The sequence below is a fragment of the Meles meles genome, chromosome X (genome assembly GCF_922984935.1).
Source record: "Meles meles chromosome X, mMelMel3.1 paternal haplotype, whole genome shotgun sequence".
NCBI lineage: Eukaryota > Metazoa > Chordata > Mammalia > Carnivora > Mustelidae > Meles > Meles meles.
In genome coordinates this window covers 82,865,128-82,878,047 of record NC_060087.1, presented here as the reverse complement: position 1 = coordinate 82,878,047, position 12,920 = coordinate 82,865,128, and the positions used below count along the sequence as shown (strand labels likewise).

Here is a 12,920-nt window from a genome sequence, read left to right as displayed (position 1 = left end):
CATAAGGTTTTATTTCTGGAGTCTTCTGTTCTATTTCTCTGTTTGTCTATCTGTATGCCACTACCACTCTCAATTATTGTAGATTTATAAGTCTTAAAATCAGTTTGTGTAAGTTTTCTAACTTTGTTCTACATATATTTGTACCTCACAATATATTGTTATGTACATTTTTTACTTTTAACAATTATTTTATTATTGAAGTATAGTTGACACATGTTACATTAGCTTCAGGTGTGCAACATAGTGATTTGACAAGTTTATATGTTTTGCCATGCTCATAATCATAGCTACCATCTGTCACCATAAGATACTATTATAATACCATCATCTATATTCCCTGTACTGTACCTTTTATTCCTGTGACTTATTCATTCCATAACTGGAAGCCTCTATCTCCCATTACTCTTCACCTATTTTGCTCATACCCCTACATCTCTCCCCTCCAGAAACCATCAGTCTATTCTATGCATTGATGGGTCTGTTTTTGCTTTTTTTTGCTTTTTTTTGATCATTTGTTTTGTTTATAGATTCCACATGTAAATGAAATCATACAGTGTTTGTCTTTCTCTGTCTGACTTATTTCACTTGGCAAAATATCTTCTACGTCCATCCATGTTGTTGAAAATGGCAAGATCTCATTTTTATGGCTGAGTAATATTCCACTCTGTGTGTATGTGTGTATATACACATCATGTCTTCTTTGCCCATTCATTCTATAAGAAAAAAATATTTTTACCCACATAGTTTGCCATTGCATGTGCCCTTCGTTTCCCTTTGTAGACCTATAGTTCTTGTTTTTTTTTTAGAGGATGGGTAAGGGCAGAGGGAGAGGGAGATTGAGAATCTCAAGCAGCCTTCACACCCAGTGCATGAGCCCGACACCAATCCCAATCTCACCACACTGAGATCACAACCTGAGCCGAAATCAAGAGTCAGATGCTTAACTGACTGAGCTACTCAGGCGCCTCTAGACCCATATTTTTATCTAGATTATTTTTCTTCTGCCCAGAAGACTTTAACAATTTTTATAGCACAGGTCTACTGGCAATTAATTCTTTCAACTCTTGCATGTTTGAAAAAGGCTTATTTCACCTCTGTTTTTTGGGTGCTATTTCACTGGCTTTGGAATTCTAGGTTAACAGGTTTTTATCCTTTTAGTATTTTAGAGATGTTCCACTGTCTTCTCGTTTCATGGTTTCCAATAATAAACTTCCTTTCATCATCGTCTTTGTTTCTCTGTGTGTAACATGTACCCCCTGCCTCCAACCTTGAAGATATTCTCATTATCTCTGGTTTTTAAAAAGTTTGACTGTGGTGTGCCATATGGTATAGTTTTCTTTATATTTCTTTTGCATGAAGCTTATTGAGTTTCTTTGATCTGATTTTCTAGTGTTCATCAAATTTAGGAACATTTTGGCCACTGTTTCCTCAAAAAATTTTCAGTGTCCTCATTTCCTTTGATGACCCCAATTACATGTACATTGACCAGCTTAAAGTTGTTCTACAGTTCATTAATGCTCTGTTTTTTTAAAGCCTTTTTTTCTTACCATTTAATTTGGATAGTTTCTATTGCAATGTCTTCACATTCAGTAATCTTTTCTATTACAATGTATAATCTGCTGTTAATCCCATATTGTATACTTTTCATCTCAGACATTGTCATTTTTACCTCTAGGTTTGAATTGGGTATTTTTCTTTAATATCATCCATGTCTTTTATTTAACTTTTAAAAGATAGAATACAGTTAAAATGACTATTTAAATGATCTTTTTTTTTCTAATTCTGACCTTTCTGTCAGTTCTTAAGTCAGTTTTTGATTTGTCTCCTCATCATGAACTGTATATTCCTGCTTTTTTGCATGCCTGTCAATTTTTTTAACTGAAGTATAGTTGACACATAATGTTAAATTAATTTTAGGTTTGCACTGTGATGATTTGGTAACTCTATATGTTATGCTGTGTTGAGCTCACCTCAAATGTACCTGTACCTCCCATTCCCCTTCACCTATTTATCCATTCTCGCACCCTCTTCCTCTCTGCCAACCACCAGTTTGTTTTTGTTCTCAATATTTATGATTTTGTTTCTGTTTTTTGTTTGGTTGTTCATTTGTTTCGTGTTTTTAGATTCCACATATAAGTGAAATCATATAGTATTTGCCTTTCCCTGTCTGACTTATTTCACTTAGCATAATACCCTCTAGGTTCATCCATGTTGTTACAAATCATTACTGTTAATTTGAATTTTACTTTGCTGGGTGCTGTGTATCTTTTATATTACTACAAATACACTTGAGCTCTGTTATGGGATTCACTTGAGTTTCTTGGAAACAGATTGATCCTTTCAGGCTGTTTTGTTTAGTTATGTTAGGCAGGACTGGACCAGTACACAGTCTAGGGCTAATTCATCCCCATTATGGAAGCAAGACCCTTCTGAGTACTTTTCCCCATGCCCTGTGAATCATGAGGTTTTCCAGTTTGGCTGGTGGAACAGTCACTACTCCTGGCCCAGTTGGTTCTGTCCTTGACCTTGCGTAATTTCATCATAGGCATGCCATGCACTGATCAGTGCTATGCTGAATACTCAAGGGAGACCCTTGGCAGCTCCACCAAACATCTGTGTGCAGCTCTCTCAGGTATTCTCTCCTATGTAGTTTAACCACCTGCGTTTTCCCAGACTGTCAGCTCTGTCACCTCAGCTCAAGTTCGCCAGGTTCTGCCTACATTCCTGTTCCCTGCACCATAGTCTGAAAAGTGTCTCAAGACAGTGAGCCTGGAAAATCCGAGGTCTCACCCTGTTTGTTTATTATCTCTCAGGGATCATAGTTATTCATTGCCTGATGTTCAGTGTCTTGCAAACACTGATGCTTCATGTATTTTATCCATTTGGGGCAGTGGCTTCTTTCAGGCAAGGTGGAAATCCATTTTTTGTTACCCCATCTTAGCTACAATTAGAAGTCCACTGACATTCTAAAATCCCAAATTTTCATTACCAATGTTAATTTGTAGCCCAGTTTCAATTCTCACCTTTCAAAAATGTAGACACCATCACATCTCTTACATTAGCCATATCAGTTCTGCTTATCTATGTTCAACAGTATACAGAATCTGACATGTAGCAGTATAAATCTTCTCACAGGCAGTCTGACTCCAGAGTCTGTGCCCTTAACCATGACACCATACAGCTTCAGGAAAGCAAAACCACGTTTCTCTTAGCTCTATTGCTGCTCTTACATTTCCATGAGTTAAATTTAAACATATAAATATAAATAGAATTTGGGGTGAAAACACCCAGTAAACATTTATTGAATTTATACTGTGGATCAGACAGTGTGCTAAATAAGTTCCTGGGGGTATGAAGTTTAGATGCAGTGCTTTCCCCCAAGGAGGTTACATATGGTAGAAGTTTCTAGTTTGAATATGCACCATATGTTGGGGAGAGGGATCAAGGTACCCAACAAATTAAACACAAAGAAACCTGTTTATTTGCTGCCTGGTGCAGGGGCATTATTTGGTATTTTTCTGATTCATATCAGTTTCCATTTGGGGAACACTGACAATGATTTTTAATATAAATACTATTCTAAGGCTTTCTATATTTTTGATAATTTTTAAAAAATATTTTGGGTCCTTGTCCAAGGTCAAATAACTAATAAATAGCAAAGCTAAGATTTGAACCCAAGTCTGTCTTACACCACTATATTCAGTATTCCATGCTTCCTATGAGTTTGACCCAGGTTTAGTTTTTATAACTGGTCTTCAGAATTTAAAATAACTGGGGAAAGCTCTCCCCGCCTCTTCATGAAAACTAGCTGCTAGTGTTAATGTTCACTTATTATTATTTTCTTCTAATCATAGATTTATGGTATAATTTAAATATATTCACTTGGATATATAATTGAGAGAGGTATGTTAACCTTCCATTTTGGCAGATTTTTCAGCTTTGCCTGGTTTTTATATTTCCATTACAATATTATTCTGAATTTTAGCAGTAAATGTGTGTAATTTTCTAAATAAACAAGCCATCTTTTCTAAAATAACTTCCAGTGGGTATGAGGTCCCACAAGCATGCAATATTAAGATATTTAATCTGAGAGGCCCCTGGGTAGCCAGTCATTTAAGAGTTTGCCTTCAGCTCAGGTCATGATCCTGGGGTCCTGGGATCTGGCCCCCTGCTAGGTTTCCTGCTCAGCAGGGAGTCTGCTTCTCCCTCTGCCATTACCTCTGCTTGTGTTCTGTCTCTCTCTCTCTCTCTCTGTCAAATAAATAAATAAAATCTCAAAAAAAGATACTTAATCTGAGTCCAGACACCCCACAACGAACATGGAACAAATTGTCCATCAGAGCTTGGGTTTGGACACTCATGTTATCTGAGCCGTGGTCTTCTCAGTAGATAATCCTTGTTCTTTTGACTAAACATCTGTGACTGAATTTCAGTGAAAAGCCTTAACAAGTATTTCTGAGCTTTGGTTTCTCCACTAAATCCTAGGATTCATCAGCTGGGAGAATATGAAAGGTCACAGGTTTCCTAACTTTGAATCTGTCTGGTTTTATTTGTGCCTCCATTATTTTTCCAAGTTATGTTTTTCAAAACAGGTTACATCATTTACCATTACCATCATTTACCATTAAGCCCTTTGCATACAAAAGCATTATTTTTATTCCATATTTTCCCTTTTGAATTTCTAGAATACATTCTATGGTATGGGGTTGATAGTGGTGGTAAAACAGGCAGCAGGTTTCTTTAAGATATTAATGATTGATTTAGTCCAGTTATAATTTTCATTTGACCTGTGAATTATTCAGAAATGTAAATTTCCAAAATGCTTTGGCATTAAAAATGATCTCTTGTTATTAGCCTCATATTTAATTTCCCTGAGGTCAGAGACCATGATCTGCATGAGAATATATATATATATATTCTTATATATATATATATATTATATATATATAAATATATATATATTATATATATATACATATATTATATATATATACATATATTCTTATATATATTATATATATATACATATATTCTTATATATATATATATTCTCATATATATATATATATAAATATATGTGAGATACATATATATCTCACATATATTTCTGAAATTTACTGAGACTTGTATTATAACCTAGTACATGATAATTTGGGGGATAGATGTTCCATATGTGTTTGAAAGGAATGTGGTTTTGCAATTGTATATAGATTTCTGCATATGTTCACTAAATCAAACTTATTTTGTTGTTCAGCTTGTTTATATATTCACTAATTTTTTATCTGCTGATACTGTCAATAACTGAAAAAAGCATATTAATCTTTCATTTTGATGTCCGATTTTTCAGTTTCTCTCTAGTATACTTGATCTTCCTTTATATATTTGGAAGTGCTTACTTAGTGCATACAGGTTTATTTACTCTATGTACTGATATTCTTTATGTGTTATAATGCTTTTATTGTCCTGAAGTTTTATTTTTAGATGTTAATATAGCTACATCAATTTTCTTTGAGTTGGCATTTACCTGGTATATCTTTTTCCATCTTTTGTGTTTTCAGTCTTTCCTCATCTTTTATGTTTTAGATGTGTCCCTTGTAAAATGGCACATAGCTGGATTCTAAAAAATTTTATCCGGTCTGTTAACCTCTGCATTTTAATGGGTGAGTTTTACTCATGTATTTTTTTATTTATTGATATACTGGAGTTTGTTTTTACCATATTCTTTTTGTTATTTCTCTCATTTTTTCCGATGCTTTCCTTTTTCTCCTTGCCTCAGAAATTTTTTTCTTATCCTGTTTTCTTCCCTCCACTACTGATTATGCAAGATTGCGTCTCTGGCAAACTGGCCGGTAACAGGATTAGTGTTTGAAATAGCAATCCATGGTCAAAGGTTGGGTGAGGGTGGGATATAGCTTTTCTGAAAGGAGTCAGATTGGCAAGTTATAGGAGAGAAGAGGCAGGGAGCTGAGGAAGTTATGGGTGATGGATTTTAAAATCTTTTTTTTCTTTACAAGTGTGAAACAAGGATGTCTGATAGGACCTGGAGGAAAAGGAAGTGGGAGTGTGGGGTGAGATGAATGAAAGCTTAAAAATAGAACCTGAAGAGACTAGGTAAAGGAACTGAACTCAGGGCAAGTAAAAAGACTTATGGGTAATAGTGAAGGTCCACCTGAGGCTGGAGACCAAACATTGTGTAGGACTTGGGTATAGGAACATACAAGGCAAGACTATAGCATTGGTACAGGTTTGAGATTTTGATGGGCAGTTATAGCAGAGGGATGAAGATACATGTATATGGGAGATACTTGTGAGAATCATTAAAATGTTGAGTCATTTGGAGTCCAGGATAGGTTGGGAAGGAAAATAGATCAGCAGGAGGCAAGTAGACCAAGAGAAAATGAAAGGTGGCCTCAAGATTGAGACTGTGGTCTTCATGAGGTTGAAGAACAGGTTTAGTGGGAGTGAGCTGTGGTAAGAAAATGGGGATTCTTGAATTTAAAATTTTAGAAGGAGGCAGTTCTGGTAGATCAAGTCCATGAGTGAAAAACAAAGGGAAGATATACAGTATTAGCAGTTCCATTTTCTTAGGATGTTGTCTTTATTTCCTCAACAATGTTCTTACCTCCCTGGCTCTTGATACTACTTTTTCTCATTACTGTACCAGTGGGCCTGTGTCATCACAGAACTCTGCTGCCACTCCACGAATCTGGTTTTGTGCTCATTCCCAGTGTGCCTGTGCTATCCTTGGTCTCTAGCTGCTAGGCAGGTCTTGACACCTGTTTTATCCATGAGAGGCTGATATTTTGGCCAGTGCTTCCCTCCCAACCACACACAGGAGAATCCATTTGCACAATGCTTTTGATTGCTCTGTTCAATATTTTATTTATTTATTTATTTTTAAAGATTTTATTTACTTGTTTGACAGAATGAGAGAACACAAGCAGGGGGGTCTACAGAGGGAGAGGGAGAAGCAGACTCTCCACTGAGCAGGGAGCCCAATGCGGGGCTGTATCCCAGGACCCGGGGATCATGACCTGAGCCTAAGGCAGATGCTTAACTGACTGAGCCACCCAAGCACCCCACTGTTCAATATTTTATAATTGCTTTGGCTATAATCCCGCCTGGACAGAGCCAGTAGAGTAGTAGCTCTAGAATCAGATTGCCTGAACTTGAATCTCAGCAACTTTGTTTACTTTATTATTGGGCAGGTTAACCTAACCTCTCCTGACTCCTCGTCTATAAAATGGGGATAACAGTAGTACCTCATTCTATTCTTAGGGTTGTTATGAAGATTAAAGTAGTTAATATATATAAAGTATTGTGTTGCCCAGCATTATAGTCACTTCTCAATAGATGGAACCAGTGGGATGATGACAGCGATGATGATCAACAATAGTGGCAGCATGTAGAACACTATGTGGTAAATACTCCATTAGGCACTGGGCCAGATACGTAGAAAAATACTGAAAAAGTCCTTGTTCTCATAGGCTATATATATTCTCCTTGGGTATAAAAACTAAGAATTCTTCCTCAAGATTATCTCTGAAAGGGTCTATTTAAAAAGCTTATTATCTTTTTTTTAAAGATTTTATGTATTTGAGAGAGAGAGAGCATGCACAAGCAGGGGGAGGGGTGGAGGGAGAGGGAGAAGCAGACTCCATGGTGAGCAGGGAGCCTGACAGGGGGCCCGATCCCAGGACCCCACAATCATGACCAGAGCTGAAGGCAGACATTTAACTGACTGAGCCACCTAGGCATCCCAGAAGCTTAGTATCTAACAGTTCAATAAGACCTAGAAATAACCAAGAAACTGTTGAGGTTTCAGAAACCTTATAACTATACTGTATTGTTTATACTTTTTATTGTCCTGTAGGTAATCAGTTAAAAAAAAAGAGTAAAAAGGGGCTTATGGTCTAGTATCAAGGGAGAGCAGAAAAAGAAAATAGGATCCTCATTTCCTTTCTCACTATGTCGACCCTGAGCTCTTTGACAGCCGTGACTACCAAATCTGTCCTTTCAGATACAGTTCCTCTTCTGAGGACCAGCCCTGTGCCTCCAACTACTTTCTGGGCCTAATTACAGTGATATCCTGTATGTAGTGCAAACTCAGTATGACTAAAATGAAACTTCTTGCTTTACTTCCACACCTGGTTCTTTTCTTATAACTTTTACCACTGTTAGGATTGTCACTAATCCATCAGTTGTTAAACCCAAACATGCAATGTAGGCATCTTTGACTTTGCCTTCTTCATCCTCTTAGTCACTCCGTTCTGTCAGTTCTGCTTCTCAAACTTTATTACTCTGTTCTTTGTCTTGCTGCCCTGGTTTCCACTTGCTCTGAAGCAGATTCAGCAAGTACATGTATTCCAAAAATGGGTTTCAAGGGTTGTAATTGGCCCTTTAACACATATTATTTCATTTTTTTGACAACTTTGTGAAATAGATCATTTTGTACATGAGAAACCAGAGGGCGACAGAAATAAAAAGACTTGCCAAGTTGGCTAGAGGTGCACTTAGTAAACCTAGATAGTCTTTTGTCTGGACTATTACAATAATCCCCCTGTTTCCTTTGAATTTTCTTTTTATAGGATTTAGAAGTGAGATTTTTTGTGTAGAAAAAAATCATAACCATTTACAATAAAAAGTAAAATATGCCACCTCCCAATTCTATTCCCCAAGAGAAACCAGTGATTATGATTTTTCTTCCAGATCTTTTCCTTTACATATACAAATGTATAGATAAATACTTTACCAAAGAAATCATTCAGTATAGTCTGGAAACTGCATTTTTTTCCACTCTGAGATATATTTTCATACAGCCCTACCACGTTTTTTAATGGTTGCATAGTGTGCCATTATATGGCAGTATGGTTTTATTCAAAGAACTTTTTTGCTTTGCTTACAAATAATACTGCAGTAACATTCTTGTATATGTACTGTTGTATGCACATTTCTATGAATATTTTACTGGTAGATTCTTAGAAGTGGTATTGCTTAGCTAAGGAATGTACGTATTTTACAATGCGTCATATACTTTCAGAATGTACTTCAATTTGTCTTTTGAATAAATCTTTTGTACTAAAGTTAGAGTGATCTCTGTAAAATGGATTTGATCATGTGATTTCCTAACATCAAAAACAAAGCAACAACAAACACGTTGGATGGACTTCTATTGTCTGTGTAATAAATTCAAAAAATCTTAAATTTTTAAAAATGAGCGTTATAGGGGCACCTGGGTGGCTCAGTTTGTTAAAGGTCTGTCTTCATCTCAGGTCATGATCCCAGAGTCCTGGGATTGAGGCCTGCATCAGGTTCCCTGCTCAGCAGGAAGCCTGCTTCTCCCTCTCCCACTCCCCCTGCTTGTATTCCTTTTCTTGCTCTCTCTCTGCGTCAAATAAATAAGTAAAATCTTAAAAAAAAAAAAAGAGAGAAGAAAATGAATCAATCGGGGCACGTGGGTGACTCAGTTAGTTAAGCAGCTGCCTTTGGCTCAGGTCATGATCCAGGGACGTGGGATCAAGCCCTGCATCAGTCTCCCTGCTCAGTGGGGAGCCTGCTTCTCCCTCTCCTTCTGCCCCTCAGTCCCACCCCCGCTTGCGCTGTCTCTCAAAAGGTAAATCAAATCTTTTTTTTTTTTAAAGAATGAGGGTTATAAAATTTAGCCCAAACATCTTTCCTATCATTCCCCCGACCACCACCAAAAAAAAAAAAAAAAATACTGTTTTCTAAGGAAAAATCCACCTATTCTGTAAAATCTTCCATGTGTACAGCTCTTTCTCTTCTCTGTCTATGCAAGGTAGAATTAATTACTTTCAAAACCCTCAGGTTCTTTTTCAGAGTCCATAGTCTCTTTGAAGGGTCAGGGGTGGGAGGTTGGGGGAACAGGTGGTGGGTAATGGGGAGGGCACGTTTTGCATGGAGCACTGGGTGTTGTGCAAAAAGAATGAATACTGTTACGCTGAAAAAATAAATAAAATGGAAAAAAAAATTAATTACTTTCTTCTTTAGGTTCCCATAGCATTAAATTTATTATCCCTTTGACAGCACTTTGTGCATTATACTGTATTATGTGTGTCTGTCTACCCTACTAGTCTGTGAACTTCTTAAGCACAAGAACTGTGTCTTACTCTTCTCTGTAACCCTAGCACTTTGTTCAGTGCGTGTTGGAGTGGGTGCTTAACAAATGTGTGTGTAATGGGTGAAGATACTCTTCAGGTAGTGGTAGCAATCAGAACTTTGGGAGATAGAGTAGGTGATGGAAGTTTTGGAGCGCAGCGTAAAGCTGAGTCTGAAGAACATGGAAGCTGGTCAGGCAAGGAGAAATGGGCTTCAGCTGGCAGATGTCCCCATGTGGTTTTCTTCTCCACTACAGAGACCAGCTGTCTGATTATTTGGATTAGACTTGGGACTTCAGAACATGTGAAGTATTGAAAATTGGATGATTGGGGATTCACTTGGTGTCAGGAAAGTTTGACTTAGCTGTTCTGTGGTTATTTCAGACTAAGATGCTTATGCTGAAAAGACTCAGCTCTTTTCCAGAGTCATGAATATGTTTTTCATCTTGAAAAATCAAAGCCTCCTCATTTTCAGGGCAGAATTCAGGTGGGAGTAGGAATGGTAAATAGGTCAGATACTTCTACATTGTCTTTTTTAGCCTGACTTCAGGGGACAGTAGCCTACTAAGAGGCTCTAGGGCTGTGGATCTACTCTGGAGTAAATACCTATGTGAAAATAGTTCTCTTATTTCAGGCAGCTGTGGTGGCTCTCCCGGTCTGGTTGCTTTGAAGAAGGAAGAGTAGAAGAAAAAACAGAATAAATCATGTCAGAGATACTTGACCTCTCTTTTCTGTCTGAGGTGGAAAGGGATTTGATCCTCAGTGTTCTACAACGAGATGAGGAGCTCCGGAAAGCAGATGAGAAAAGGATCAGGTAAGAGTTCCAGAAAAAGCCAGTTTTATCTGGACCTTTCCTTATACTGCCCATGTGACTTTCAGAGGACCTTGTGTACAGTTTATAGTTCCTCACTGGGTCAGGTTGGGCTCTGAAGTTGTTGCTTCCACAGAACCAATAGTCTTACTGTCTCTACCCCTCAACAACTTTCCATTCCAACCTATGCAGATTGTGAATGCGCTTATGCTTCTCTCTGGGGTCTTGGCAGGCGACTGAAGAATGAGCTACTGGAGATAAAAAGGAAAGGGGCCAAGAGGGGGAGTCAACACTATAGTGATCGGACCTGTGCCCGGTGCCAGGAGAGCCTGGGCCGTCTGACTCCCAAGACCAACACTTGTCGGGGTTGTAATCACCTGGTGTGTCGGGACTGCCGCATCCAGGAAAGTAATGGTACCTGGAGGTGCAAGGTGTGCACCAAGGAAATGTGAGTATCACTTATGGAGAGAGAGAAAAGGAAGTCCCAGCTATGGGGAAGAATTTCCCTCCTTGGCCTTTGTTAGTTGAATGACAGGAGCCATTAAAAAAAAATCCTCTGTCACTTTCTTTTATTCTTTCCCAGAGAGCTGAAGAAGGCAACTGGAGACTGGTTTTATGACCAGAAAGTGAATCGCTTTGCTTACCACACAGGCAGTGAGATAATTAGGATGTCCCTGCGCCGCAAGCCTACAGGTAGTGGTCCTATTTGGAAACGTTTTTGTTGTTGTTGTTGTTGTTTTGAGGTGCCTTGACTTCAGTAATAGACCACCCGATGTTGAATCCTATTATAGTCTTACTGGTAGTATCTTCACTTCATGGGCTCTGTGGGGGAATATAAAGATTATATTGCCATCCCTTCTGCAAGTGTGATATGTTCCGCCCCCCCATCACCACCACTCTGCCATGCTTTTGTTTGTCTTGAAGTGAATAAAAGAGAGACATTGGGACAGTCCCTTCTTCCTCAGTCACAGATGGATGATATCTGGCCAGGAAGAAGGATCATTCCGGAACAACAGAAGGAACCCAGGTAAGAACTAGTAATCATTTACAGAAATGCTACACATTCTTTTAACTTATTTTAATATTATTTTAAACCTTTTTTCTATTTATGAAATAATAGCTGTTTATTTACAGGAAAATTTGGAAAGCACAGAAAAGAATAAAGAAAGAGGGGAGAAAAATCCTAATCCTACCATCCACGTTTAAACATTAACATTTTGGCATATTTACTCCGTTCTTTTTTTTAAAAAAAGAAACATTTATTTATTTGAGAGAGAGAGAGAGAAAAAGAGAGGGAGGGTGTGCATGAGCAGGGAGGAGAGGCAAAGGGAGAAGAAAAAGCAGACGCCCCTCTGAACAGGGAGCCCAATATGGGACTCAATCCCAGGACCCTGGGATCATGTCCTCAGTCAAAGGCAGATGCTAAACCAACTGAGCCACCCAGACACCCTTACTCTGTTCTGTTAAGAACAATTTAAAGATGAAAAAAATTATGCATACTCATTATTAAAAATTTAACCAGTATAGGAAACAAGGAAACAATAAATAACGCTACAAATCACCCAAATTCCTACTAGCACAGTATTCACATGTGAAAATTATTTCAGATATCTTTTGTGCATAGAAGGACGGGTGGGTGGGTAGACTGAAAAATTTGTATAATATTGGATCATAATATATACATTGAAAGTACACTATGGGGGCGCCTGGGTGGCTCAGTGGTTTAAGCCGCTGCCTTCAGCTCAGGTCATGATCTCAGGGTCCTGGGATCGAGTCCCACGTCGGGCTCTCTGCACTGAAGGGAGCCTGCTTCCCTCTCACTCTCTCTGCCTGCCTCTCTGCCTACTTGTGATCTCTCTCTGTCAAAATTAATAAATAAAATCTTTAAAAAAAAAAAAGAAAGTACACTATGTAATTTTACTTGAATTTAACAGAATAAAACAGAAGAAATAAAATTGAAGAATTGCCCATCTTCAACAAATGTTTCTTTACCA

General features: G+C 38.0%; 1 protein-coding gene across 6 annotated transcripts in view; it reads left to right on the top strand.

The window, feature by feature from the left end:
* Window positions 1–12,920, top strand: part of SYTL4 (synaptotagmin like 4) — a 66,168-nt gene that overhangs the window by 26,596 nt on the left and 26,652 nt on the right. For 2 of the 6 annotated variants that reach the window (XM_045996239.1, XM_045996241.1), the window contains 5 exons: window positions 5,584–5,660; window positions 10,750–10,929; window positions 11,159–11,374; window positions 11,510–11,619; window positions 11,851–11,953. In XM_045996239.1, coding sequence (XP_045852195.1) covers window positions 10,820–10,929; window positions 11,159–11,374; window positions 11,510–11,619; window positions 11,851–11,953 — 539 coding nt within the window. In that variant the 5' untranslated portion in view covers window positions 5,584–5,660; window positions 10,750–10,819. Of the gene's footprint in view, window positions 1–2,545; window positions 2,633–5,558; window positions 5,661–10,749; window positions 10,930–11,158; window positions 11,375–11,509; window positions 11,620–11,850; window positions 11,954–12,920 lie in introns of all 6 variants that reach the window. The other 4 variants (XM_045996243.1, XM_045996242.1, XM_045996244.1 and 1 more) reach the window with 3 other exon arrangements.